At 42.0% G+C, this 26,108-nt stretch overlaps 1 protein-coding gene across 4 annotated transcripts in view; it reads right to left on the bottom strand.

The window, feature by feature from the left end:
• Positions 1-26,108, bottom strand: part of CTNND2 (catenin delta 2) — a 1,196,137-nt gene that overhangs the window by 81,219 nt on the left and 1,088,810 nt on the right. For all 4 annotated transcript variants that reach the window (XM_045005428.1, XM_045005429.1, XM_045005430.1 and 1 more), the window contains one exon: positions 22,715-22,865. In XM_045005428.1, coding sequence (XP_044861363.1) covers positions 22,715-22,865 — 151 coding nt within the window. The remainder of the gene's footprint in view (positions 1-22,714; positions 22,866-26,108) is intronic.

Here is a 26,108-nt window from a genome sequence, read left to right as displayed (position 1 = left end):
CTGTCCGCCCTTAACTTCTAGACATATCCAGGTGTCTACTTGTACTATCTTTGCTCTTCTAACGTGTCCATCCTCAGTATACCTAAATGCCACTTTAAACTATTAAACTAATATTCTTTTTGTTTTTAATTGCTGAATTGGTAGTTCTATATTGCTCTTAATCCTTTAAAATTCTCTCTTTAGGATTTTATCAGCTCACTTGATGCTGTGTTTGAGACTGAGAATAGAAAATTCTATTAATTTCTAAAACTGTTTAATGAATATAACGGTTGAAGAATTTGTTCCCATTTAACATGCACAAAGAGCTAGAAGTAACATTTGAAAAGCACCTAAATGTCTTAGGCACTTGGTAGTCTCATAGGTACCTAAGTCATTTTTGAAAATGGGAATTCAGCTCCTAAGTCACCTACGTACGTTTGAAAATGTTACTGTTGTGAGGTAGAGAGGCCTACCTCTGAGGCTGACTGGCAGGAACCACTCTCCACTGTGATGTTAAACTCCATAGTCTTTATGGAAATATGCTATGATATGTATATGGCATAACTGAGATATACTTTATGCAAGATGCCTTATGTAAGATATCATTGGAAAGGTTATGATTTACTGAATGTGATTTGTGTGCCTGCATCATTTCTGTATCTGAAATTAGGAATATTGACCATGTATCTTTATTTCAAATGTGCTACTTTGGGTGTCACCACCAACTAGACCTTCAGGTACAACAATGAAAAGCCAGACGGTGCTGATAGCCCATCAGAAAAGACAATGGACTGTGAAAGAGCTTAGTTTTCCTGTGGATGCTCCAGACAGCTTGCAAGTAATGGCTGTTACAACCCTGCAGAGACCTGGATCTGAGTCACCTGGTACTGGACCCCACCCCTTGGAATGCCACTGTTTTTCCACTGGAAGACAAAGGGTGCCTGCCATACACAAAAGCTATAGAAGGCAGGGGAGTGACATCATCATGGTTCTCCTCTGCCTCTTAACCCAAAGAGACAGTAGGAACCAAATGAGCAGAAGAACTGAACTGAGGGGAGAAGAGTTGAGCCCAGGCTGGAAGGTTGTCTAGCCTGTGAGTAAAAATACCTGAAGTTTCAAGCTGCAGGCCAATGCAGCTGGCTTTCAAGAATCTCTGTAATCTGCCTGAAACAACTTTTAGGGTGAGAAATTACTAGTTGTAGCCATTCTTTAGTGAATCAAGCTTAGTGTGTTTTGTTTTATTTGCTTAGTAATCTGCTTTGTTCTGTTTGCTATCCCTTTAACCACTTAAAATCGGCCTTTTATAATTAATAAATTTGTTTTGTTTATTATTAAACCCAGTTTGTGCAATTTCTAACTGGGGGGGGCAAGGAGGCATGCATCTCTCTCTTCACTTGAGGAAGAGGACAAATTTTGATGAGTTTGCGCGGTGCAGATCTTTCTATACAGTGCAAGACAGTATTATTTTGGGTTTATTCCCCAAAAGAGGTGTGCACATGAGTGCTGGGTGAATCCTCTCACATAGAGCTGACTTCAGTCTGTGTCTGCACCTATGTGTGTGTGCTGCAGGAAAAACAGAGAGAGGGAATCAAGGCTGGTGGAGCAAGAGGGGTTCAGTGAAACCGCAGTATATCAGGTGGCATCCCAGAAGGAGGGTCCAACCTGCCACACCCACCTCCTGGTATAACAGGCAGGGCCTCCAGCTCAGTTGGGCAGATGCCAGGGAAAGAGGCAGATGCCACTCCCTTTCTGCCGTACCCTGGACCAGGGACCAAGCTGTGCAGCACCTGATTGGTGTGGGAGTCCAACGCTGGAGAGGAGCCACTGGGATTGCTGTCCACAGGTGCAGAGTATCCTGAGGGACAGTGGAGCCATTAACAATGGAGTTCTATGACCACGCTGGGGTAGGATGTGGCTCAGGGAAACGAGACATTAGTCTGGTTGTGTAACCAGCAGCTGAGTCAGCCTGTTGCGGTAGGGTCTCCGCTGACCAAGTGGCGGGGGTCACTTGCTACTGCTAGGGCTCTGGGCTGGGACCTGGTGGAATAGAGTGGGCCCAGGTCTCCCTACCTCTTGCTGCTGACACCACCCCTGGGGGGGACAGCCTACCCACCTGAGGCCAGAAGGCCTTTGTTTGTTTACTGTCTGCACAAGCCAGGAAGCTGGGTGGAAGGCTGCTAACTGCTCTGCCTGCTCATTGGGCTAGAGTCAGACTGTGGTTTCTGTGTGGCCTAGCGAGGGAACTTGGGTGACAGACTGCTCATCACCTGATCCCGTCCTCAGGATCCCGTCCTAGATCATTAACTAATACTATACCTTGCTAACCCCCTGCCAATTGACTCTTGATAACTAGCTGGTATACGGAGGCAGAGTGGCCTCCCTACAAGGCTGACAAGGAAAAACCACTCAAAACCACTACTGTTACCCTACATCTTTAAGTGGTAGAAATCAGGGCCGCCCAGAGGATTCCAGGGGCCCTGGGTCTTCGGCAGCGGGGGCCCCCGCTTCGGCGGTAAGTTGGCGGCGGGAGGTCCTTCCGTTCCGGGACCCGCCGCCAAAGTGCCCCAAAGACCCATGGCGGGGACCCCCCTTCGCCGAATTACCGCCGAAGCGGGACCCGCCGCCAAAGTGCAGCCCCCACTGCGGGTCTTCGGGGCACTTCGGCGGCAGGTCCCAGAACGGAAGGACCCCCCGCCGCCGAATTACCGCCGAAGACCCGGCTGCACTCTGGCGGCGGGTCCCGCTTCGGCTGTAATTCGGCGGTGGGGGGGTCCTTCTGTCCCGGAGAGGAAGGACCCCCCCGCCAGCGAAGACTGGGAGCGAAGAAGCTCCGGGGGCCTGGGCCCCGTGAGAGTTTTCCGGGGCCCCTGGAGCGAGTGAAGGACCCCGCTCCAGGGGCCCCGAAAAACTCTCGTGGGGGCCCCTGCTGGGCCCGGGGCCTGGGGCAAATTGCCCCACTTGCCCCCTCCCCCGGGCGGCCCTGGTAGAAATAAACTGTATTTCCCCTTTTCCTTTACTCATGCTATCCCCAGTGGTTCAAAGTAGAGCTCTTCTTAATGTTTAACTTGTGTATCCAAGAGAAACTGTTGCTAGGATTAACAGCTGTATTTGAGACCTAACCCTTGTACCCTAATAATGTTGCTTAATCATTGTGGGCAAAACTTCCATTATGTTCCATGTGAGCAGTATTAATCACACAATTACCAATTTTTCTTTTACCATGAGTAATGATGTGGCACTCCATGTACTTTTAAAATTAATGAGGTCGTCTGCATTGATATATATGTTTATCTATTCCTTGAGCTGATAGAAAAAACAAAAATTGGGTAGATTTATATAGGTTAAATTTGGAAAACTGCTCACCAATTTAATACTGGAGCATTTTTGCAATTTAGAGAAAAGTATGGTACATAGAGTACCAATTTAAAGAACTACTACAATAAAGGAGAGAAAGTGAAGGAAAATGCCTTCATGCATGAGGCACCTTATACATATTTATTATTATTTATTACTATATACCCCTACTGTGAAACAATCATCTTCTTGGTGAATAGTCTCAATTGTTTCTTTTTCAAGAGTATTTCTGTTATCTCTACAGAACTGAATGATACATCTTATCAGAGTAATAAGCTATTATTCTATCCATGCTCATTGAGATTAATTTAATATTAGGTACACCTATTACAACAAAGGAAGCTGAAATTAATACTGCAGGTTTAAAAAGAAACAAGTCCCTAAGGTGAAGGAAAGCTGACTTTTTAAAAAGAAGACATTCCAGAACACCTCTTCCTTTAAATATTGCAAGTACAATGACTGATACCAAAAAAAATAACAGTTACCACATAGTATCTGAGATACTGGCATTATATCCTTCTCTGCTACTAGAAACAGGTGGGTAATTGTTGAATTTTTAATAGCAACCACATGGAGGCCTTGATTCTGCAAGAGGAACCATGTGAGTGGACTCCTAAACTCTCATATCCCCAGTGAAGTCACAGGGCCTGAAAGCACATTGAAACCTGTCCTAAAATAACATAATATATGGGATCAAATTCTGTTCTCTGTTACAAATGCATATTGAGGCCTTCTCTACAGACACAGAAACTACACTGGTGCAATTAAAATTGGTGTAAAAAACAATTTAATTGTGCTGCTGCAAATCTCTGTGTGCACACACTTATCTCAGTTTAAATTTACCAACACAAAGTAAACTGACATAAACCTGATTTAAATTGATCTGTGTCCACACAGCATTCTGAACTGGTTTAACTAAATCAGTGTAAGAACACACTTTTAGTTAAACCTGTGGCACTTTGTGTATGCACCAAGCCCAAGTGCAGTTGAGAGCAAAACTTTGTCCATTATTTAGTTACTCTGTGACTACAGCTAGCACCTACACAGAAGCAGCTGGCAGGGACAATGGCTTTCTGCTTCAGGCAGCCCAGTTACTGACAGCTTCTTAGTAGCTAGGACTCACTGCTGAAGTAAGTAATTATCAAGCTTTACTGAGTATGTCTACACTTTATGCCAGTAAGTGTCTACAATGAAGTGGGAGATCCTGCTTCTGTTTACTTCCATAGAGTGGGAACCCAAATACCTGTTCCAGTACTTACAGAATCCTCAACATGGAACCTTTGCAGGTGGTCTTGTGTTCAGTTTGTCTAAAATTCAGGTTTGGAATATGGAAGGGATCTACCCCAAAACATTGTGGAGTCAAGTCATTAGAGGCTTTTAAGACCAGGTTAGACAAATATCTATTGGAGATGATCTAGGTTTACTTAATCCCTCTTCAGCACAGAGGGGATGGGCTAAATGACTGCTTGAGGTCTTTTCCAGCCCTACATTTTTATTATTCTGTGATTAGCTTCCTTTATTTCTTTTACAGAGTCAGTCTTCAGTGAATAAGTAAAAAATTTCTTGTATTCTTGTGCCAAACAGACCTTTAAGATTATGCTACGTACATGTTATTTCTACATAGAGAGTATGAATTTCAAAAGTACCGCATACACATACTTCCTTAGATTGCATGGATACATGTCTGAATTTAGAGAAATTATTATTAAAATAATACTATATAATCAATATATTTAAGATTGTAAGATCTTTGGGTCAGAGACTGTGATTTCTTTTATTTTTGTACAGCACCTAGCATTTTGCGGCCACTACTAGAAGCAAATACATAATAAATAAATAAATAAATCATTATTAATAATAAATAAATAAATGTAAGAGTATTCTAAAGCCATATCAGTAATTTCAGATTATTATAGTTTAATAGGGACTGTGTGAAGCTTTCAGGTCTGTTCTGAGGCTTCTGTGTTTTTGCACAGGAGGAAAGCCAGATTTCTTTATTTTTGTTTAATTGAGCCCATAGAGATGTTAAGTGTTAGAATCATTATTTTACCTATAACACTCTATATGCAGATATGATAACATGGTCCGTGGTAAAACTGATTGTTTCCTTAGTGAGCTCAGACCATTATTTCAGTCCTGTAGTTTGATATTTTGTATCTTTACATACTCCAAAAGTCTGACCATATGAAAAATCCAGGGATTCTTTTTAAACTGAGAAATAACAAATGTGTAGTATATTAAAAATTGCTAGTAAAACAGAGAAATGAGCTTTTCCAGTGTGACAGCCAATTCAGATTAGCATACAAAAGGTTGAGTTTACTGATTTTACTGGACTGACATAGAAGGCAAATTTTGCAGGAAAAAATTAAAAAACTAAGCTTTATATCAGGGAGTGGTGCAGCTGGTTTGGGGGCAGGGTGGGAAGACCTCATGCACACCTTTGTAACACCTCTACCCTGATTTTAATTCTGTCCTTCTCTCTGCTGCTGAAGGCATGTGCACTACAGGAATCACTAAATCCCTTTGGTGGTAACAACTCAGCTCTTTACATCACTTCAGCTGGAGGAAGAACAGGTTCTGAGGCACTTTTTATGGGGGGGAGTACTGGTAAGGATGCTCTAAAAACATCTTGATTTGGGGCTCTTCCAATTTCAGTTATTGAGAACTGTGGTTGGGGATGGGGGCATTATGCCCTCTTTGACAGTGGAAGCCTAAAACCATTGCATTAATGTTGTGTGTCAGGGTCTTGCCCCATTGAAGATGAGCTAATTCCTCTCTCAAAATTGTTGTTGTGTGGGGGAGAAATCAATGGCCTCAAAAGTTCCATCTCCCCTTCTTCGTTGAACTCAATACTGAAGCTAGTCACCCAGGGTAAATTCAGTTTGTGAATATATAGTCCCTTCAGTTCCTCCCGCCTCCTCCGCGGGGCTGACTAATAGATTCCCCCATTACATTAGGATATTAGAGGTTGTACTAAACATGATCAATGCCTCTCCTGACATCTTTGGCATGTGACATTAAACATCTGTATTTGAGGTGGAAATACTATCTCTGAATTGGCAGCAGCTTCTGCAGCCAAGGAAACAATTTGGGTACAGCTCTTAAATATATATCAGTTTTAAATATTGCCTTGTTGAGAATGCTAGCTAAATCTATTTGTCCATCACCATAGTGTCTGAGTACCAAGACAGTCTCACCAACTAGATTTTGCAGGCCAGATTGCTTGGATTGATATCCAACAGAACTTTCCCTAATTAAGAGCAAAAAGCTAAAACGTAACTTCTGTGTTTCTAGTCAGTCCAGGAATAAGGTTTGGAGAGATCCTGCACTCCTGATCTAAATCTATGCTGTGCACGACTAAGTGTAAGAAGAAAATGTGTAAACTCTCCATCAGCATTCTATTATTCTTTCTCTGACCTAACACAGATAGCTCAGTATAATTTTAACTGGTGTGTTTTGACACTTGCAGTTGAAAGGGTATTTGAGGCATTAGTAGCAGCAAAGAATCCTGTGGCACCTTATAGACTAACAGACGTTTTGCAGCATGAGCTTTCGTGGGTGAATACCCACTTCTTCAGATGCAAGTGGTGGAAATTTCCTGGGGCAGGTATATATAAGCAAGCAAGAAGCAAGCTAGAGATAACGAGGTTAGATCAATCAGGGTGGATGAGGCCCTGTTCTAGCAGTTGAGGTGTGAAAACCAAGGGAGGAGAAACTGGTTCTGTAATTGGCAAGCCATTCACAGTCTTTGTTTAGTCCTGAGCTGATGGTGTCAAATTTGCAGATGAACTGGAGCTCAGCAGTTTCTCTTTGAAGTCTGGTCCTAAAGTTTTTTTGCTGTAGGATGGCCACCTTAAGATCTGCTATAGTGTGGCCAGGGAGGTTGAAGTGTTCTCCTACAGGTTTTTGTATATTGCCATTCCTAATGTCTGATTTGTGTCCATTTATCCTTTTCCTTAGAGACTGTCCAGTTTGGCCGATGTACATAGCAGAGGGGCATTGCTGGCATATGATGGCATATATTACATTGGTGGAAGTGCAGGTGAATGAACCGGTGATGTTGTGGCTGATCTGGTTTGGTCCTGTGATGGTGTTGCTGGTGTAGATATGTGGGCAGAGTTGGCATCGAGGTTTGTTGCATGGATTGGTTCCTGAGCAAACAGGAACACATCAAAAAAGAGCTCTCCAACCTGGAGACTCTCATCAATAACCAAACTTCCATACAAACGGACTTCACTAAAATAAGACAGGCGATCTACATTACTCACTTCACCTCTCTACAAAGGAAAAAGGACTGTAAGCTGTCTAAACTCCTACCTGCCACATGGGGCCACAACCGTGGTACCCCTAACCCACCCAGCAATATCGTCAATCTATCCAACCACACACTCAGCCCAGAAGAAACGTCTGTCCTATCTCGGGGACTCTCTTTCTGCCCTGCCACCCCCACCAACATGATACAGTTCTGCGGTGATCTGGAAGCCTACTTTCGCCGTCTCCGACTCAAAGAATTCTTTCAGGACAACACTGAACAGCGCACGGATACACAGTTACCCTCCCACCAACAGCACAAGAAGAAGAACTCCACATGGACTCCTCCTGAGGGTCAAAATGACAGTCTGGACCTATACATTGAATGCTTCCGCCGACGTGCACAGGCAGAAATTGTGGAAAAACAACATCGCTTGCCTCACAACCTAAGTCGTGCAGAACGCAATGCCATCCACAGCCTCAGAAACCATCCTGACATTATAATCAAAGAGGCTGATAAAGGAGGTGCTGTTGTCATCATGAACAGGTCTGACTACCAAAAGGAGGCCGCCAGACAACTCTCCAATACTAAATTTTACAGGCTACTTCCCTCAGATCCCACTGAGGAATACACTAAGAAACTGCACCATCTACTCAGGACACTCCCTACACTAACACCAGAACTAATCAACATACCCTTAGAGCCCCGACCAGGGTTATTCTATCTACTACCCAAGATCCACAAACCCGGAAATCCTGGACGCCCCATCATCTCGGGCATTGGAACTCTCACTGAAGGACTGTCTGGATATGTAGACTCTCTACTCAGACCCTATGCTACCAGCACTCCCAGCTATCTCCGTGACACCACTGATTTCCTGAGGAAACTACAATGCATTGGTGACCTTCCAGAAAACACCATCCTGGCCACCATGGATGTAGAGGCTCTCTACACAAACATCCCGCATACTGATGGAATACAAGCTGTCAGGAACAGTATCCCTGATGATGCCACAGCACACCTGGTTGCTGAGCTCTGTGGCTTTATCCTCACACACAACTATTTCAAATTTGCTGACAATATATATCTCCAGATCAGTGGCACCGCTATGGGCACCCGTATGGCCCCACAATATGCCAATATTTTTATGGCCGACCTGGAACAACGCTTCCTCAGCTCCCGTCCACTCACGCCCCTTCTCTACCTACGCTACATCGATGACATCTTCATCATCTGGTCCCATGGGAAGGAGACTCTGGAAAAATTCCACCATGATTTCAACAGCTTCCACCCCTCCATCAACCTCAGCCTGGACCAATCTACACGGGAGGTCCACTTCCTAGACACCACGGTGCAAATAAGTGATGGTCACATCAACACCACCCTATACCGAAAACCTACCGACCGCTATGCCTACCTTCATGCCTCCAGCTTCCATCCCGGACACACCACAAGATCCATTGTCTACAGCCAAGCACTGAGGTACAACCATATCTGCTCTAACCCCGCAGACAGAGACCAACACCTAGAAAATCTCCACCAAGCATTCTCAAGACTACAGTACCCACACGAGGAAATAAGGAAACAGATCAACAGAGCCAGATGTGTACCCAGAAGCCTCCTACTGGAAGACAAACCCAAGAAAGAAACCAACAGGACTCCACTGGCCATCACATACAGTCCCCAGCTAAAACCCCTACAACGCATCATCAGGGATCTACAACCCATCCTGGACAATGATCCCACACTTTCACAGGCCTTGGGTGGCAGACCAGTTCTCGCCCACAGACAACCTGCCAACCTGAAGCATATTCTCACCAGCAACTGCACACTGCACCATAGTAACTCTAGCTCAGGAACCAATCCATGCAACAAACCTCGATGCCAACTCTGCCCACATATCTACACCAGCAACACCATCACAGGACCAAACCAGATCAGCCACAACATCACCGGTTCATTCACCTGCACTTCCACCAATGTAATATATGCCATCATATGCCAGCAATGCCCCTCTGCTATGTACATCGGCCAAACTGGACAGTCTCTAAGGAAAAGGATAAATGGACACAAATCAGACATTAGGAATGGCAATATACAAAAACCTGTAGGAGAACACTTCAACCTCCCTGGCCACACTATAGCAGATCTTAAGGTGGCCATCCTACAGCAAAAAAACTTTAGGACCAGACTTCAAAGAGAAACTGCTGAGCTCCAGTTCATCTGCAAATTTGACACCATCAGCTCAGGATTAAACAAAGACTGTGAATGGCTTGCCAATTACAGAACCAGTTTCTCCTCCCTTGGTTTTCACACCTCAACTGCTAGAACAGGGCCTCATCCACCCTGATTGATCTAACCTCGTTATCTCTAGCTTGCTTCTTGCTTGCTTATATATACCTGCCCCAGGAAATTTCCACCACTTGCATCTGAAGAAGTGGGTATTCACCCACGAAAGCTCATGCTGCAAAACGTCTGTTAGTCTATAAGGTGCCACAGGATTCTTTGCTGCTTCTACAGAACCAGACTAACACGGCTACCCCTCTGATACTTGAGGCATTAGTGACTTTACAGGTAACAACAGCTTGTAACACTTAAAACAATTATAAATGATAGAAAATTATGTTCTCCCTAGGAAGTGTCTGAATAAATTTTTGCAAGTAAGCAGCCCCTAGTTCAAAATACTTCCTGAAGAAGGTTTTCCTCCGCCCTCCATAATAGTGACACAATGTCTCTGCTCCCCACAATGAATGTGGCTGATATGATCTCAGATCTCTCCACAACTCTGACCTACTGCAAGGCCAGTCACAGTCTGCCTAAATACATTACCATGTTTAGCCAGACTAAAAGAAGAAATTTGCTGTTTTATCAAAAATTGTTTGGGGAGACTTTTTTGCAGCGCTGGAAGGATGATGCTTTGCACTTCTATATAGCACCTTTCATTCAAGGTTCTCAACAGTAAGTCTAAATTTAACAGGATCCCTGTAATGTAGGTAAGGAGTATACAGAACAGAATTAATTTGATCTAACTTGGAAATAAACCCACTTCTTTGATGGAATTTGGCAGCTGTTAACACTTTACATAATGCTCTGTAACAGTCTGGGCCAGGAAGAGAAACACTATTCATTCCAAATAAATGAGTAGGAATTTGCTCAGGACACTAGATCCCTCTTACAAAAAGAACCTCAGGTGTGGTATTGGTGCTCATGATGCACTTTTCTGTGAAAATTCTCTGCTCTTTGCCAAATGCAGCTAACCCGTTCGAAAGTCACTGTGCTTGGAAATTGGGGTCTTTTGTGATCCAAAACATGTATCTGATGATCCATGAGATTCTTCCATAATATAATTCCTAATGTATTTTACTCCAGAGTCTCATATGTAGGGTCACATGCTACTATTATATGGGATTCCAGAGGCTTGGAAATTTGTGAGTTTCTATCCACTTAGTTTCCTTCAAATTTTCCAGTTTGCGGGAGATATGAAAGGGTGTTTCACATCCCTCCACCCCAAAATAGCTGAAAGCTGGTAGAGGGTGCTGGGGCAATGGCTATTTTGAGTTGGAATCCTGAAGGTGTCCCAAGAAATGCATTACCTCAACCCACAAGAGGTGGAAGGTGCCTCTGCATAATTTCCTTGACCCCCAGCACCCAGGTGATTGCCTGATTCAAGTGTTGGGATGCCAAGTGGCCCTCTGTAGGCAGCTACACCAAGTTAGGATGGAGTGAAGATGAAGGTTTGAAGCCATATATATGGGGTTAACTGTTAAATGATCAGCAGTAATCTGCAGGTTGTTTTGGAAATTTACCCATTTGCAAGAGGAGCATGTAATGTGCAGCAGTTGTTCCTGGCACCTGATCCTTCCCCTATCTGCTCCCACCTTCTACGTTCTTAGGAGCTGCAGTGCTCCAGTCTCATGGAGGAAGGCAGGTCTTTGCAGGGTCTTGGCAATGGAGGAGAGAATAAATTGGAGCAGCTGCTTTCCGCCTTAATATGGATTTGGTAGTTCACCCTTAACAGGCCCCGTTTCACTGCTTCTCTGTGTAGCATGCAGCCTGTACAGGTGTATTTAAAAGGAGTTGTAGTTTGTCCAAAAAAGGCGCTTTAAGCACAAAATGCCATATGCTCAATTTCTGTCATTTGCATTTAGCTTCAGTGGATATCCATTTCAGGAGGCCAAATTATTCCACACCTTTGTGAGAATAAATCCTTCTCTGATACAGAGTTGATAACGAATTGTCAGAAAACATCTGTTTTTATATACTTATCTGTTAATGTATAGATGTCAAACAAACTTTACTTTTCAAAACTACTATGTGAATTTAGAACAATACTTGGAGGATTTAAATTCCATTTTTAAGTTACTTTGCCAGTTTGTGAGAGATGTATTTCCACTTCCATATGTTGTAGACAATTAGAGAGCGAAATTATACCCATTATACCCATTTTCCTGAGACCAGATATGTAACATTTCTCAGCAAGAATAAACTGAGAAATAGAGATGAAAATTAATTTTGCATCATTTGTTTAAAGTGTCAGTCTTCTGAGGTGAGAGAAATAGTTACAGTTTAACTGCTTTAGCACCATGTGTGCAGGAGAACAGAATGGAAATTGCTTATCTCAGAGTGTGGGTTGTGGCATTTTCTGGCTTGTAAGGTACACTGCAATAAAGTGAAAAGGAACATTACTTGTTTGCTTTTTTGGCAGTCTCGTGCAAACTAGGATTTTCTGGACTACATGCACAAAATGTTGCAACTTTTAGTGCTTTCTTGCAAAATCTAACCTCCTGATAACACTGATTACATGCATGCAGAATTTATAGTACATACGTGATGTACTGAGTGTAGCATTTTAAATTATTATTGTCTGGATAATCTGTCATAGAGTCATTTCAGATGATCCACAGGGACCCTGTATTTCTAGCAGAAACAGACATATGCTTCAGACAGGGTTATATCACTGTCAGGAATATGATCATTATAGTTTCAAGGAATTTTTTGATTGGGAAGCAAAATCTGTGGTTAATAAAATGAGACATCTTGATCTAACAAACATATTTAACTGTTAGCTTACATATATTTCTTAGACTATGATTCTACTCTAAAAGGAAGAAATGAAAGTAGCACTCTGTTACTCCACAGAGTATATTCAGTTATCTCTGCTGACTTGAGTGACAACAATATTGTTTTTACCGCTTTTTACTCTTGTTGTCCTGCAGAGACTATAGAACTAACAGTGTATGAGCCGGCTTTTGCTCCTTCTTGTGTATTTTCAATAGAATTATTGAATACGTTCCAAACTTTGCAGTGGATTAGTACAAGAATAGCAGATGGCCTAATTTGGCCTGGAAAAGTTTTACAACTGGTGATTAAGCATAAGAAGCAAAGAAACCAGCTTGACCTTCATGGCCCAGGTGGAATGTGCCATGCTTGCAGTTCCAAAAATTCCAATCTTTTAACTTGCAAACTGAGCATATACTGTAGGACACAGAAATGGTTGAGATAATAAACGTGGAACCTTGTGGTAACATTTTTACAGTGTTACTTTTCATATAACAGATGCACTTACAGTGCAGATTTTTAAGCTCCCTACAACAACTAGGTCTGCACATCAGAAATGTGTTTGAGATAGGTCGGACAGAATTAAGTAAAAGCTGAGCTGCCCTCAACAAAAGCCAATGAAACCTTATGACTTAAGAGCTAGAAGCTTCCTGACAGCAGAATTTCACCACTGACATTTGGCCATACTGTAGGTCTAGACTTGACAGTTCCCCTTTAAATAATATCCCTGGCAATTATTTAATGTCTTAACTTGTATGATTTATTTGATGTTTTCTCAATTCTTGGCTTATGTCAATAAGTCATCATTTGAATCTGGACACCTTTGACTTTGATATAAATGTATCATAAATCTCTATAAAGCATAATTTTGTGTTTACCCTCTAAATATTGTTGAATTAGTATTTTTCTCTTTCTCGATATAATCAATATTGATGAGATCACAGAAAATAAGGGAAAAGTATTTATTTTCATCCATGATTCTTTCATGCCTCTTTAAATCAGTTTTTTTGTCTTTTATATCAGGCTTCTTGTCTTTTCCAGGACTCTCTGCACTCTGCTATTTGTTTTGTGCACCTCAATTATTAAACATAGTAAATGAAATGCAATAAGAATTGATTTAAATTAAACAGTAAGCTGCAGTGTATAATCTATCCTGAACCTTCTACAAACAAATACCCACAGATGAGGACAATGACTAATGTTTGCTGGCATGTGCACTGTGAATTTATATTAATTTAACATTCCAGAGATTGAGCTACTTTACAAGCTATTAATTCAATAAAAACACATTGTATCTCTTTTCAAATCCATGCAGATATTTGCACAAAGATTCTGAAGAGCTTAAAGTTAAAAAGAGCAAAAGCTGCATGTAACAATTCCAACCTTGGCTACTGAGATTACAAAACTATATTTGATAAAGAAGCTATATTGTAAGTGCAGTACAGGATGGCAGAAATTATTTTCAGTTTTAGTTGTATGTTTTCTTGATTAAACTTCAACAACCCTAACTCCCTTCCAGGCCAACCCTGGATAATATAGTAAACTTCATTACAGCATTATAACAAGTTTTTAACATTTTTCAAAAAGGCTTTCTTCAGAATTATGCCTGTGATTATAAAGATTGTTGTATTGGGGTTGCTTTTATTAAAACAACAACAACAAAGAAAAAGTCTGGCAGAAAATGATAAGATATCTTTGCTCTACTTAATGTGTCATGAATTTTTGAGGGGTCTGAATTCATCCTCACTCATTTAGAACCAGGATTTTCATAAATTGCTCTTTTAATCAGGCAGTTTTCCTTGTCCATTTATAGTGAATGGAGGGAACATCATCTTTTAACTAATGGGAGAGAAATCCAGTATAATGTTTACTTCCACACTAGATTTCTTTGGCACAAATCCTTTATGTTGAAAGGGTCCCTTTATATAGCAAATATAGAAGGATAGTATGTTGTTAGTAGCCAGCACTCTCTGCTAGTTTCTCATTTGTTTTTTTATTTTGATTATTTAATTTTTAGAAGTACATTTTAGTGACTGTGAAAAGTGCCAGAATGACAGCCCTCTGGAGATGGAACTGCTTTATTTCTCCACAGAACAGGTACATCATAACGACTAGCAGCAAAGACATTCCCACACTTCACCTCCAGTGTGCCTTAAACCTGGAACAGAGGGGGCCTACTGTTATGTGCCAAGAAGGGAAAGAAGAGGGTAGAGTGTTGCTCACTCTTACTGACCAGTCAAATCCTTTGGCTCTCTTTTGATACAGTTAAGACTGTCAACCAAAGGTACCAATTAATGCCCCTCTCTGCTGGCGGTTTTTATGATACAGATTTCTATCCAACAGGAGGAAGACTGAAACCGTCCACTCTTTTCACACAATCCAATAAAAAACTCCTATGTGGTCTTGAGTTCTGGCCACTACTGAATTAGACCAGATCAGAAACAGTGAACTAGAGGTAAAATGCTTAAAAATCCCCCAACCCATCCAGTTACCCATCCAGTTAGTGTATTAATATACACTAGGATTTCTTGAGCTGCTCTTTCTTGCAACCTGGTAAGTGAATAAGATATTTCCTCTATAGTAGATACAGATATTGAAACAAAGGAATGCTATTAAAATGTGACCATGTTGTAGGACAGGGGGCCAAATTCAGGATAGATGCCATAGCTATCTGGCCTCTATGACAGATTTATATTCTGTAGAATGTAAACTTTCATTTAAAAAAAAATTTCCATTCCTTATGGCTACAAAGGGAACCTTCCACCTGTGAATTAGTGTAGCACTGTGAAACAACGACTCTTCAGAGTTGTGAACTGCCCATATTTATCTCAACGCAATGTTAAGCTCAGTCTCAAACCCAATGATGAAACTTAAAGGGATGAATTGAAAATAATTTAGGTACACAACTGCACGTACTTTGTGCATGACTGAGAAATGTGTGTGCAACCTGGTGGCAAGTTTTTAAAAGTGCAGAAATAGCAAGTCATAAAAATGACCACCATCATTTCCCCCCAACTTAGTGATGCTGAATGGAAAAGTAACATCAGTGACCAAAATTTTAGTTACAGAAGGGTCATACATTACCCTTGGTCTTTGTACATATCTCCTATTGACATAAGTGGGAAATGAGCAGTGGACAAGAGTAATGCAATACATGTCCCTAACTTTATAGCTTCAGGTCAGGAATAATAATCAAAATTTGGCCTTCTCCACACAGTGGGTTTGATCATCCTGCTTCAGGACTAGAAACAAAGCCCACTGAAGTCAATGAGAGTTGTGGTGTTTACATGTGCTTGTAATTATTAGAACTGGGAGCACTGGCTGTTGGGAGTCTGAATGGACAGGAAACAGGAAGGAGCAGGGAGGAGTTGAGGAGGCTGAGTGAGAGTTACAGAGGGTGCAGCAGCACCTTGGTACAGAGGTTTCCACTGTAAAAATAAAGTCCTGTTGAAGTTGTTAGTACCTTGCTTGGCTGATACAACAAGAGTCTTTCTGTTAACGTCAACATCTTTGAATATGGCCTTTTGTGTCTCCATGTCTCATTTGCTTTAACATCAATAGTACTGTATCCGTTATTATGGTCTAAGTGCTTGGTATTAGAGTCTAGTCCTACCCCAAACTCTGGTTTCACTTTACAACTGATGTCACTAGATCAAAGCACTTACCTGATTAATTAAATAGTTTATGAGGGTGTGTGTGTGTCATAGCCTAAGGACATGATATTAGAAAATACTTTCCAGCTATAAAGGTAGTTAAGCTCTGGAACAGACTTCCAAGGGAGGTTGTGGAATCCCCATCACTGGAGGTTTTAAGAACATGTTAGACAAACATCTGTCAGGGATGGTCTAGCTTTACTTGGTACTGCCTCCTGGACTTGGTGACTTTTCAAAGTCCCTTCCAGACCTACATTTCTATGATTCTTTATTATGAATATTTAATCAATATTTTACAGGTGTTTATGCTACCACACTATTACAATGGCTCTAAGCTGTTACAGTATCAGTTTTAAACTGCAAGAGGACAATTAATTATGCTAATAATAAAACATTTCTATTAGAAATTGTGGATAAAGTAAATTTCTCTTTTTTTCCTCTTAGGATATGGTTAAACCTATACATTATAGCATCACTAAAGTTCTTTCTGAAAATGAATATGAGTCTTTAATGTGATTTTATATTTGACTCCTCTAGAAATCTCTGTTCTGGTGCCACTAACCACTGTCACAAACCCTTACAACTACTCTGGCATAAACTAATAGGCCACAACTTTGCTAATTAACAGATATAAACATTAACTTGCATCAAACTGTATAGCCTGAGACTTCACTGCCTTGCATCTTGTGTTCAGTTGGGCCCATCTCACTTTAAAATGATGTAGGAAAGAATTACTCAGGACAATATTTGTGCAAACATAGCAATCATTTTCTTAAATTCAAATAAGGTAGAATTCCAAGTATATATTACTAAAAGACCAGTTTTCTTACAAGAACTGTTCACAGTGCACAACTATTGAAACAAGTTGAAAAAAGTATTTTCCTATAAATGAAATGTTACAGCTTGACAATAACATTGGTCCTTTTAAAAACCTGTTTCTTTGATAACTTTCAAAAAAGTAGGTTGGATAATTAAAAGAATTATACACATGACTAAGATATGAATGATTGCAGCGAAGGCCCTTGCCCTGCAAACATTTATATCACATATTTAGTCCCATCATTGGGACCATTGCATGAATAAGGGTTTGCTGGATCACATTCTGGTTTGGGTCTTTAGTTCCTTTTCTTTTTTTGTCAAGATGACATTGTATTGTAGATGTTTAATTTTATGCAGGAAACATAGTGCTTCTGCGTAATAAATATTTTGAAATAAGTGATGCCGAAATGAGGAAGGTAAGCAGAAGCCAACAAAGCATGCAGGCTTCAAAACTAAATAATATCTGAACAACAACAATAATAAAAGGAAGTATTCCTTCAAACAGCTTCTAGTCAGCCTATGCAGTGGAACAAAGTGTCACAGGGTTAAATATTTATTGTTATTCATGCTAAGGAAGGATAATTGGATGTCACGGTTCTGGGTAAGGTAATCTCTGCTGCTATAAAAATATGTTTTTAATGTAAATGTATATATGATTTAAACCTGTCTATATCTCTCTGTACTTTTTCTTATGGAAAGCACCTATGACATTATGGGATATACTGAAATAGTAATAATAATAATAATAATAAATAAATAAATAAATAAATAGGCAGGTAGGCCTTTTCCCCTACACATACAGCATTGCTCAATTGTCTAGAGCAATTTTTATTTTTGACTTCCTCTGAAGTAATAGGTTTCCAGACTAGATGATGGACAGTTGCTGTGATTTTCGTAAGGCAAATCCTATGTTCTTATACTTAGTTACATTTTAACAAAAACAAGAAGGAAAATTAGATCTCTTAGTAGCCAGCTTCTCTACTCAGTGGTGACAGGATTTAGTTTTGAATGTCTTTTTAATCTAATAGAAATAAAGATAGGTATACATATAGTTTTGCCACTAAAAAGTCAACATCTATCAAGAGCTACCAACCACAATGTGGCACTTGAGATACTGTATTTATCTGCTGTTCTAAGAGCAAAAACTAGAAGTACCAGATTATATAAAAATGCTGATATTAAGTCATAGCAAGCATATACTAGAGAGATACAGATCTTAAATAAAATGTTTAAAGGCTCCATCGTTCCCTGAAAATTTAAAAACCATCATCATTCTTCCTTTTTATGCACGGTATTCACCCTTTTGTGCACAGAGTTGCTGTGGTATTTGAATTGACAAATGGATGTTTTGCAGAAGAGTAAAGGTGACTTTTCAAAGTGACTTATTAACTTAGATGCAGAATCTGTATTACCACAGTGGTACAGCATGGTACATACAATACAGTACTGTGCACTTTATGTAAAATTTGAAAATCTTGTTTATATTACATTTTATATTTTTCAGAGTTGAGCCTAAGCCACAAGCTTCAGTTCTAGACTTTGAATCTCCAGCCTCAAAATCTGAAGGCTGTCAATCCAGGGTTTTGTTTCAGTTCGGTATAGAGATAAGGGGCATCTTTAACTTGGTATTACTGTAACACCATTCTGGGTCAGCGCTGACTTACTGAGACTGAGGAATAAATACATTCTACTGCTTCTTGCCGACACAGGAATGCATCAACACTGCTTCCTGAAGCACTTGGATTTCCTAGGAAGTTGTCTATCAAAGTACTATACTGACCATGTCCAAACAGCATAATTTATGAGAAAGAGGAAAGATGGTCTTAGAGTCAAGGCACCACACTAGGACTCAAAAGATCTAGGTTTTGGTCCCAGCGATGCTGCAGATATCGTATGTGACCTTGACCAAGATACTTGGGCCATACATTTTCAAAAATGGCCATATATTTTGTGTCCCCAATGCAACATACATTAGGCCTCATATTCAAAACTGCTAAGCACCCAAAAAAGAGCTGACTTCATTTGGAACTGCGGATGTTCAATATCTCTGAAAATCAGGCCAAAGATGTCATAGTTGGTGTTCAGAAACTGATGCATGCAAAATAGTGACCACTTTTAAAAATATGGACCTTTATCTTTCTGTCCCTAAATTTCTCCTCTGTAAAATGGAGTTAATTCCTCCTCTGTACTTTGCAAAGGTGCTGAAAGGATAACTTCATTAAGCTTTATGCTTAAGCTTTCAGATTGTATGGTGATGAGCACCACAAAAAAACCCCAATCAACCAACAAACAAACAAACAAACAAACAAACAAATAACTAAGTAAAATACTAGATGTATCGATCACAGCCAAAAGTGCTACAGGCATTATCCTAATAACTTCCCTGTCATATTGGCAAATTTTCATTTCTCAAGTAGTGTAATATTCCTACTAATGCCTCTAGGAAAAATATGATTCAACTCACTAACTAACTGATTGCAATTCCCCAGAATCACTCTGATTTTCCATAAATATTTTAACTTCAAGCAGCCATCCCTGTTTGGTTTATAAAATTCTTTCCTTAGGTAATAATTTTCAATTGACTTTTTTTCTTTTGTATACACAGTTTTATTTGTTTGTCCAAGACTTTGCTCCAAGAATTCTGGAAACCATTCAAATATGAAGCTGATGCAAGTAGTGTCTTATTATCCATATTTTATAAACACGTTTGCATTTGGAACTTCTCATTTAAAGACAACACCATTTACACATATGAAATGTTATTGTTTTAAGTGGAGCTTTCAGTTTTGGAACAGAAAAACATTTTAATTAAAAAATAAAGAATAGAAAAGGCAACAAGAGAAGTGGACTAGTAAATGAAATTCTGTTAACTGCAGTTAAGGAGGGAGACCACTCCGTCCTAAAATTATGTGTAAAAGGCATGGTTTTTTTTGTGATGACAGTCATGTATGGAGAAGAACATAAAGAACTACCCGGGATATTGTAGGGAACAATTCTACACTAATGGACTACAGCAGTGGTTGGCAAGATGTGGTCTGTGAATTAACAGTGCTCTGCAAAACTCTTAGGCCTGGTCTACACTGGGGAGGGGGGGTCGAACTAAGGTACGCAAGTTCAGCTACGTGAATAGCGTAGCTGAACTCGAACTACCTTAATTCGAACTACTCACCCGTCCAGACACCGCAGGATCGAAGTCCGCGGCTCCCCCGTCGACTCCGCCACCGCCATTTGCGGTGGTGGAGTTCCGGAGTCGACGGGAGCGCATTCGGAGTTTGATATATCGCGTCTAGATGAGATGCGATATATCAAACTCTGAGAAGTCGAACGCTACCCGCCGACCCGGGCGGGTAGTATAGATGTAGCCTTAGTGGTGGTCCATGGAGTAAAGTAGTTTGACAATCCAGCCTTTAAAGAGATATTAGTGATTATGAGGTGGGTCCATGGGAGAAAGATCTGTCTATTACAAAATAATCTGCTGGCTGCTCAGATTAGACAAACTAATACATTTTCTCCAACTCTAATTTCTTTTTTTATAAAATTATTGGAAGCCACTAAACAGTGAATAAACAAGAAAGAGTAGACAGTAACTTACATGTTGCAAGCAGAGGACCCAATGAATTATCCAAAGCCAACTTTCACATCGGTTTGTTCAAGAACAACATAAGGGTGAAAACTACACTGGCAGCATGGTCTAGTAGAGCAGACAATGAGCTGAGTGTCAGGACTGTATCCCCAACTCTGCCGTAAACTAGCTGTGACTATGGGCAAGTCACTTCAGTGTTATTTTCCCTCCTACTCTTTGTCTGTTTAGACGGTAGGGCCGGTGCAACCATTTAGGCAAACTAGGCGGCTGCCTAGGGCGCCTAGTGGTTGGGGGCGCCTAAAAGCCCGCTCAGGCAAGGAGGTGGAGTGGAGGTGAGCTGGGGTGGGCGAGGCGCGGGGAGGGCAGCCTGCAGTAACGGGCGGGGGGAGGGAGTGCGCACAGGGGAACTGTTCCCCACCCCAGATCACCTCCAGTCTGCCTCCTCTGCAGAGTGCACAGCCCCCGCTCTATGTCTCCTCCAATCGGCGCAGCAAGCCTGGGAGGGGAGGAGAATTAGAGCAATGCCGGCGTGCTCAGCGGAGGAGGCAGAGCCGAGGTGAGCTGGGGCGGGCTCCCCAGGCGGGGTTAGCTGCCGCAGGGGGGTCTCCCCAGGCGGGATTAGCTGCCATGAGAGAGTGTCTCCCCAGGCAGGGTTAACTGCCACAGAGGTGGGGGAGGTCTCCCCAGGCAGGGTTAGCTGCTGCAGAGGGGGGGGCTCCCCAGACGGGGTTAGCTGCCACAGGGGGGCTCCCCAGGCGGGGTTAGCTGCCGTGGAAGCAGGCTCCCCGGGCGGGGTTAGCTGCTGCGGGGAGGTAGCTGCTGTGGGGGGAGAGGGGGCTCCCCGGGCAGAGGAGGCGGCGGGCTCCCTGGGTGGGGGGCTCGGTTAGCTCCAGCGGGGGGGCAGGATTAGCGGGGGTGCAAGATGGAAGTTTCGCCTAGGGCACGAAACTTCCTTGCACCGGCCCTGTTAGACGGTAAGCTCTTTGGGGGCAGAAACTCTCATACTATATGCCTGTATAGCACCTAGTGTGATGAGGCCCTAGTCTTGGTTAGTGCCTCAGAGTAATACAAATAATAGAAGGGACACAGGTCAAAGCATCTGCTTGTATGATTCTGTGATTAAAAGTGGAGGGGAGGTAAGGGGAAGCAGCCTATATGCTCCAATATTTGGGGGAGTGTAATTAAGAATTAATGAATCAGCAAAAATAAATTAAAAATACCTCTTAATCTACACAGGAAGTAAGAGAATTGTGATAATTTATTTCCAGTATGGATATTTCGACCGCTGTTCTGTTGTGCATAAATAAAACATCTAAATAAAAATGTCATGTCTTGTAACGTGTAAATCTACAATGTTATGATGAATTTAAGTTAAAAAACAAGTAAAGTGACTGTCATCCAATTGGAGATTAAAGACAATACTGTAATTTAGGTGAGTGAGTTACCCTCCTTAGCTGCACATGCACTCATGAATTAAGGCATGTTTGAAAGTACCACTCTGTCCAATGAATTCCTGGAACTCTCCATTAATTCCTTATGTTAAGACTTCCACTTTGTAATTCCCTGTATAAGGTGTACTAAATAATTGTGGGATCTGAAGTAGTTGCCCTTGCCTGGATCCGCCATCTGGAAGAAGGAAGTGCTACAAGGATAATACTACGAATGGTACTTAGCATAGGGATGATGATAATTTAAAGTTACTTTGATTTTATTCACTCACTGTGGCAGTTCCTAAGTGTTTGTGATACAAATGCCATTGCTCTCAGCCTAAAAAAAATTACAGTGCAATTGGATCATTAAACAATATTTTGGTAATGTGTTGTCAGATGAATTAAAAAACTATTCTTACGATATAGCACTGAGCTATCACATACAAACTTGAATATGACACGTTAAAAGAAAGAAGTGAAGAAATTCTGTTCAAAACACAAGGAGACCATTGTTCTCACTTCTTCATCCAGCTATAAAATGTAAAAAACATAAAGAAAATATGTAGATTGTTTAGAAAGAACATACCTATTAGCTCCTTATTTCTGACATCTAAGGCCATGTTTCGTAAAGCTGTAGCAACTGCACATACCACCCGGTCATTGTCTATTCGAAGTAGCTCCACCAGGATCGGCAAGCCTTTTTCTTTGCGGACGGCAGCACGGATATACACTGACCACTGTAAAGAGATATTGCATGAGGGAGATTGAAAAAGAGATTGTGGAATGCTGTCAAGAAAAGGAGGGGTATGTGATTATGAAGATTGCTATCTTAAGGAGTAAAGGAAGAGAGCTAGGAGTAATGGCTGTAGAATCTAAAGACAAGAGGAAATTATTGTATCTATGATGCTACACAACCACTTGAACTAGAAACTCATATTGATTTTTGATTGGTGACAGAAAAATTTAATTATTTAAACTTTAAATTTAATTATGTAACCTTTAAATCCTTGTACACCTACTTACTACTTTACCGTCTGAGTTGCAGGCCATTTGCTTGCATCAGTATCCCCTGGCCAACCTTGAACAATGATTGTTTGTTCCTAATGCCATTTAATGTTACAATATTTGTTTAAGAAGTTAGTGTGCTTCCTGGCTGTCAACTTGAGGAATGTTAGACCCTAACCCAAGAAGGCACTTCATTATTTCTTTCATGATAGGCAATTTTCTCAGGAGAGGAAGTGAGGAGGGAGTTACACTACTGCTTTTACTTTTAAAACACATCAGCCCAATCCTACAGTGCCTGTGTGTGCAAAATTCACACTGATTTCACTGTGCTGCATTATGTATATGTAGGGACCACAGGATCAGGCTTGTTATTAGAAATATGACTCAACCACGAAGGATCTAGGATTTTGGTTTGAGCCCATCTAGTTCACAAGATGCTGAAAGTTACATTATTTTACCCGACTTACAGTAAGGATGAGCCAATTAATTCGATGTTATGAGCCAGATATAGTCTTGGAAAGTGAACAGTTTTATAAAAAGCTTGACATACCCAGGCCCCTAGCAACAAGACAGAATGTGATGACTGAGTTCGAGAAGCAGAATGATATCAGTGAGACGTGGCCCCAGCCCGCTCCGCTTTCCTTGCCCTGGCCCCAGCTATGTCACTGGGGGGCAGCTGGGGAAAGGTCCTGCACTCACCTGCCTGGTGGGAAGCGGAGTGCCACAGCTGGGAGCTGGCGGAGTGGGGCGGGCTGGGGCTGAGTGCGGGGAGGCTGGGGAAAGGACGCTCCCCCGCACTCACCTGGGTCGGGAAGTTGAGTGACATGGCCCCAGTCCGCTCCACTCTGCCAGTTCCCAGCTGCGGCGCTCCGTTTCCCGCCGCCGGTGAGTGCAGGGAGGTTGGGGAAAGGACGCCCCCCATATTCACCTTTGAGGACACTGTTATACTCCATATTAATTTAGTTATCCAAGAAAATAATGCACTTCATACAAATATCCGTGTGTGACTCCAGGTTGAGATTCACTCTGGCAGCAGTGTATGGTGACAGAGTTAAGAACTGGAGTGCACTGTGAGAAGGAATTCAAGACGAAAAAGCTCACAGGTTTTTCTGTTTTCTGTTTTATAAACAGCTTCCAAATTGCCCTAATCCTTTCCATGTTGCTCCTTCTGGTTATCCATTATAGTGTCACTGCTCCATTAATCAATGCAATCAATGGAAAGTTAGGATATAGTGTAACTACTAGTAGTTGAAGATAAAGCAGTAATAGGAATATTAAGGAATACAAATTAGGCAAAAATGAAATCCAATTCTTTTGCTTGGTTTTTGGAATAACAAACCTGTTCAATAGATGGCAGTATATATACTGTGGCTAATGTACAGTATAGAGGGTTGCTCATGGGCGGCAGGTGAACCGCTGGCTCGAGGAAGCTAGCCCTCAGCTCCGTCCCTTCCACCCGAGGCCCTGCCCCTTCCATGCCCCCCTTCCTGCCCAGAGCCACCCTTCTGTGGCCGCTGGCCCCTGCCCAGGCTAGCACCACCAGCCTCCCTTCCCCATCCCCGGAGTGCCAGGAGGCCTAGCAGTGCAGCCCCAGCCCCAGAGTGACAGGAGGCCAGGCAACGTGGCCTCAAACCCCCCTCCCCCACAGCCCAGAGTGCCAGGAGGCTGGGCAGCGCAGCCCAAGGCCCCCTCCCCCCCGGCCCGAAGCACCAGGAGGCGCAGCAGCACGACCCCAGCCTTCCCGGCCCCAGAGTGCCGGGAGGGAGGGCAGCGCGGACCCAGTGCCAGCCCCAGCTGGAGCCATGTCACAGGGGAAGAGCTGCCCACTGCTGCCCGCAGAGTGGGAAGCAGGAGGGTGACTGGGGGCAGAATGTGGGCAGGACCACACCTGGCTGTTTGGGGAGGCTTAGCCTCCCCCAGCCTATGATACCCACTGCCCATGTGGTTGCTGAATACTTCTGTCCCTTTGACAGAATAAGAAAAAGTTGTATCTCTGTGTTTCTCCTGAATCACACCAGTTGCCTCTAGTGCATATTGTGGGGTAAACATATGTGCTTGATTTCACAGTGCATTGACTTCACTGAAGTTGCAGAGATGTAACCAAAGGCAAAATCTGACGCATATGTTTAATGTGCTTTGAGTAGTCCCAAATCATCCATGTTTGGCTAACCAGGAGATTGTGATTTTTCCCTTTGAGATGAGGAACTAGCTACTCTTATCCACAATTTCCTTGCCTATAAGTTAGACTACAGCAGCACACTTGACCTGGGACTGCCTGTATAAACTATGTGACAGCTTCATCAGACACAACACACAGCTGCCCACTTTCCAGGCAAGAAAGATTACTAAGCACATCACATCTATGTTCTGTGCTTTCCATTGACTCTCCATTCAGTTTCACATTCACTTCAAGGTCCTGGTCCTAATATTTAAAGCAATTAGTGGGCTAGGGTCTATCTAAATGATTGCCTCTCTCTCCTCTCCCCACTGCAACATCGAGGCTCAATATGGATGTTGTGGCTGCAAGAGCCCAGGGAGGAACTCCTGGGAACTGGGGGCAGGGCTTCTTGATGGAGAGCCCTCGGCTATGGAACTCTTTATAGCAGTGGAGATTAGAATGCACCCCAGTGTTGCCATTTTCAGGTCACGCTACAAGCCATACCTTTTTGCACACACCAATAACTATTGTGGTGGAACTGCTCAAAAATGTTTGTCATGAAACCAAAGGTAAATAAAGGGAAAACAAATTCCATTAAATAAAAGTGGTTTAAACAGAAGAGGGTTTGATAGGAGTGTCCTTTGTGGATGGATTGATAATTGGTTTAAAGTCTACATACGGCACCTAGATATCACAGTGACGGGCACATTTTACATGTGACACAGACATAATACAAGTATTACCGGTAATAGATAGGCAAGTATACAGACATACAAGGATTTCACTGTTGCAATTTTATGAACCCACATTTATTCTA

This window comes from Mauremys mutica, chromosome 2 (assembly GCF_020497125.1).
Source record: "Mauremys mutica isolate MM-2020 ecotype Southern chromosome 2, ASM2049712v1, whole genome shotgun sequence".
NCBI lineage: Eukaryota > Metazoa > Chordata > Testudines > Geoemydidae > Mauremys > Mauremys mutica.
This window is presented reverse-complemented; position numbering and strand designations above follow the sequence as displayed.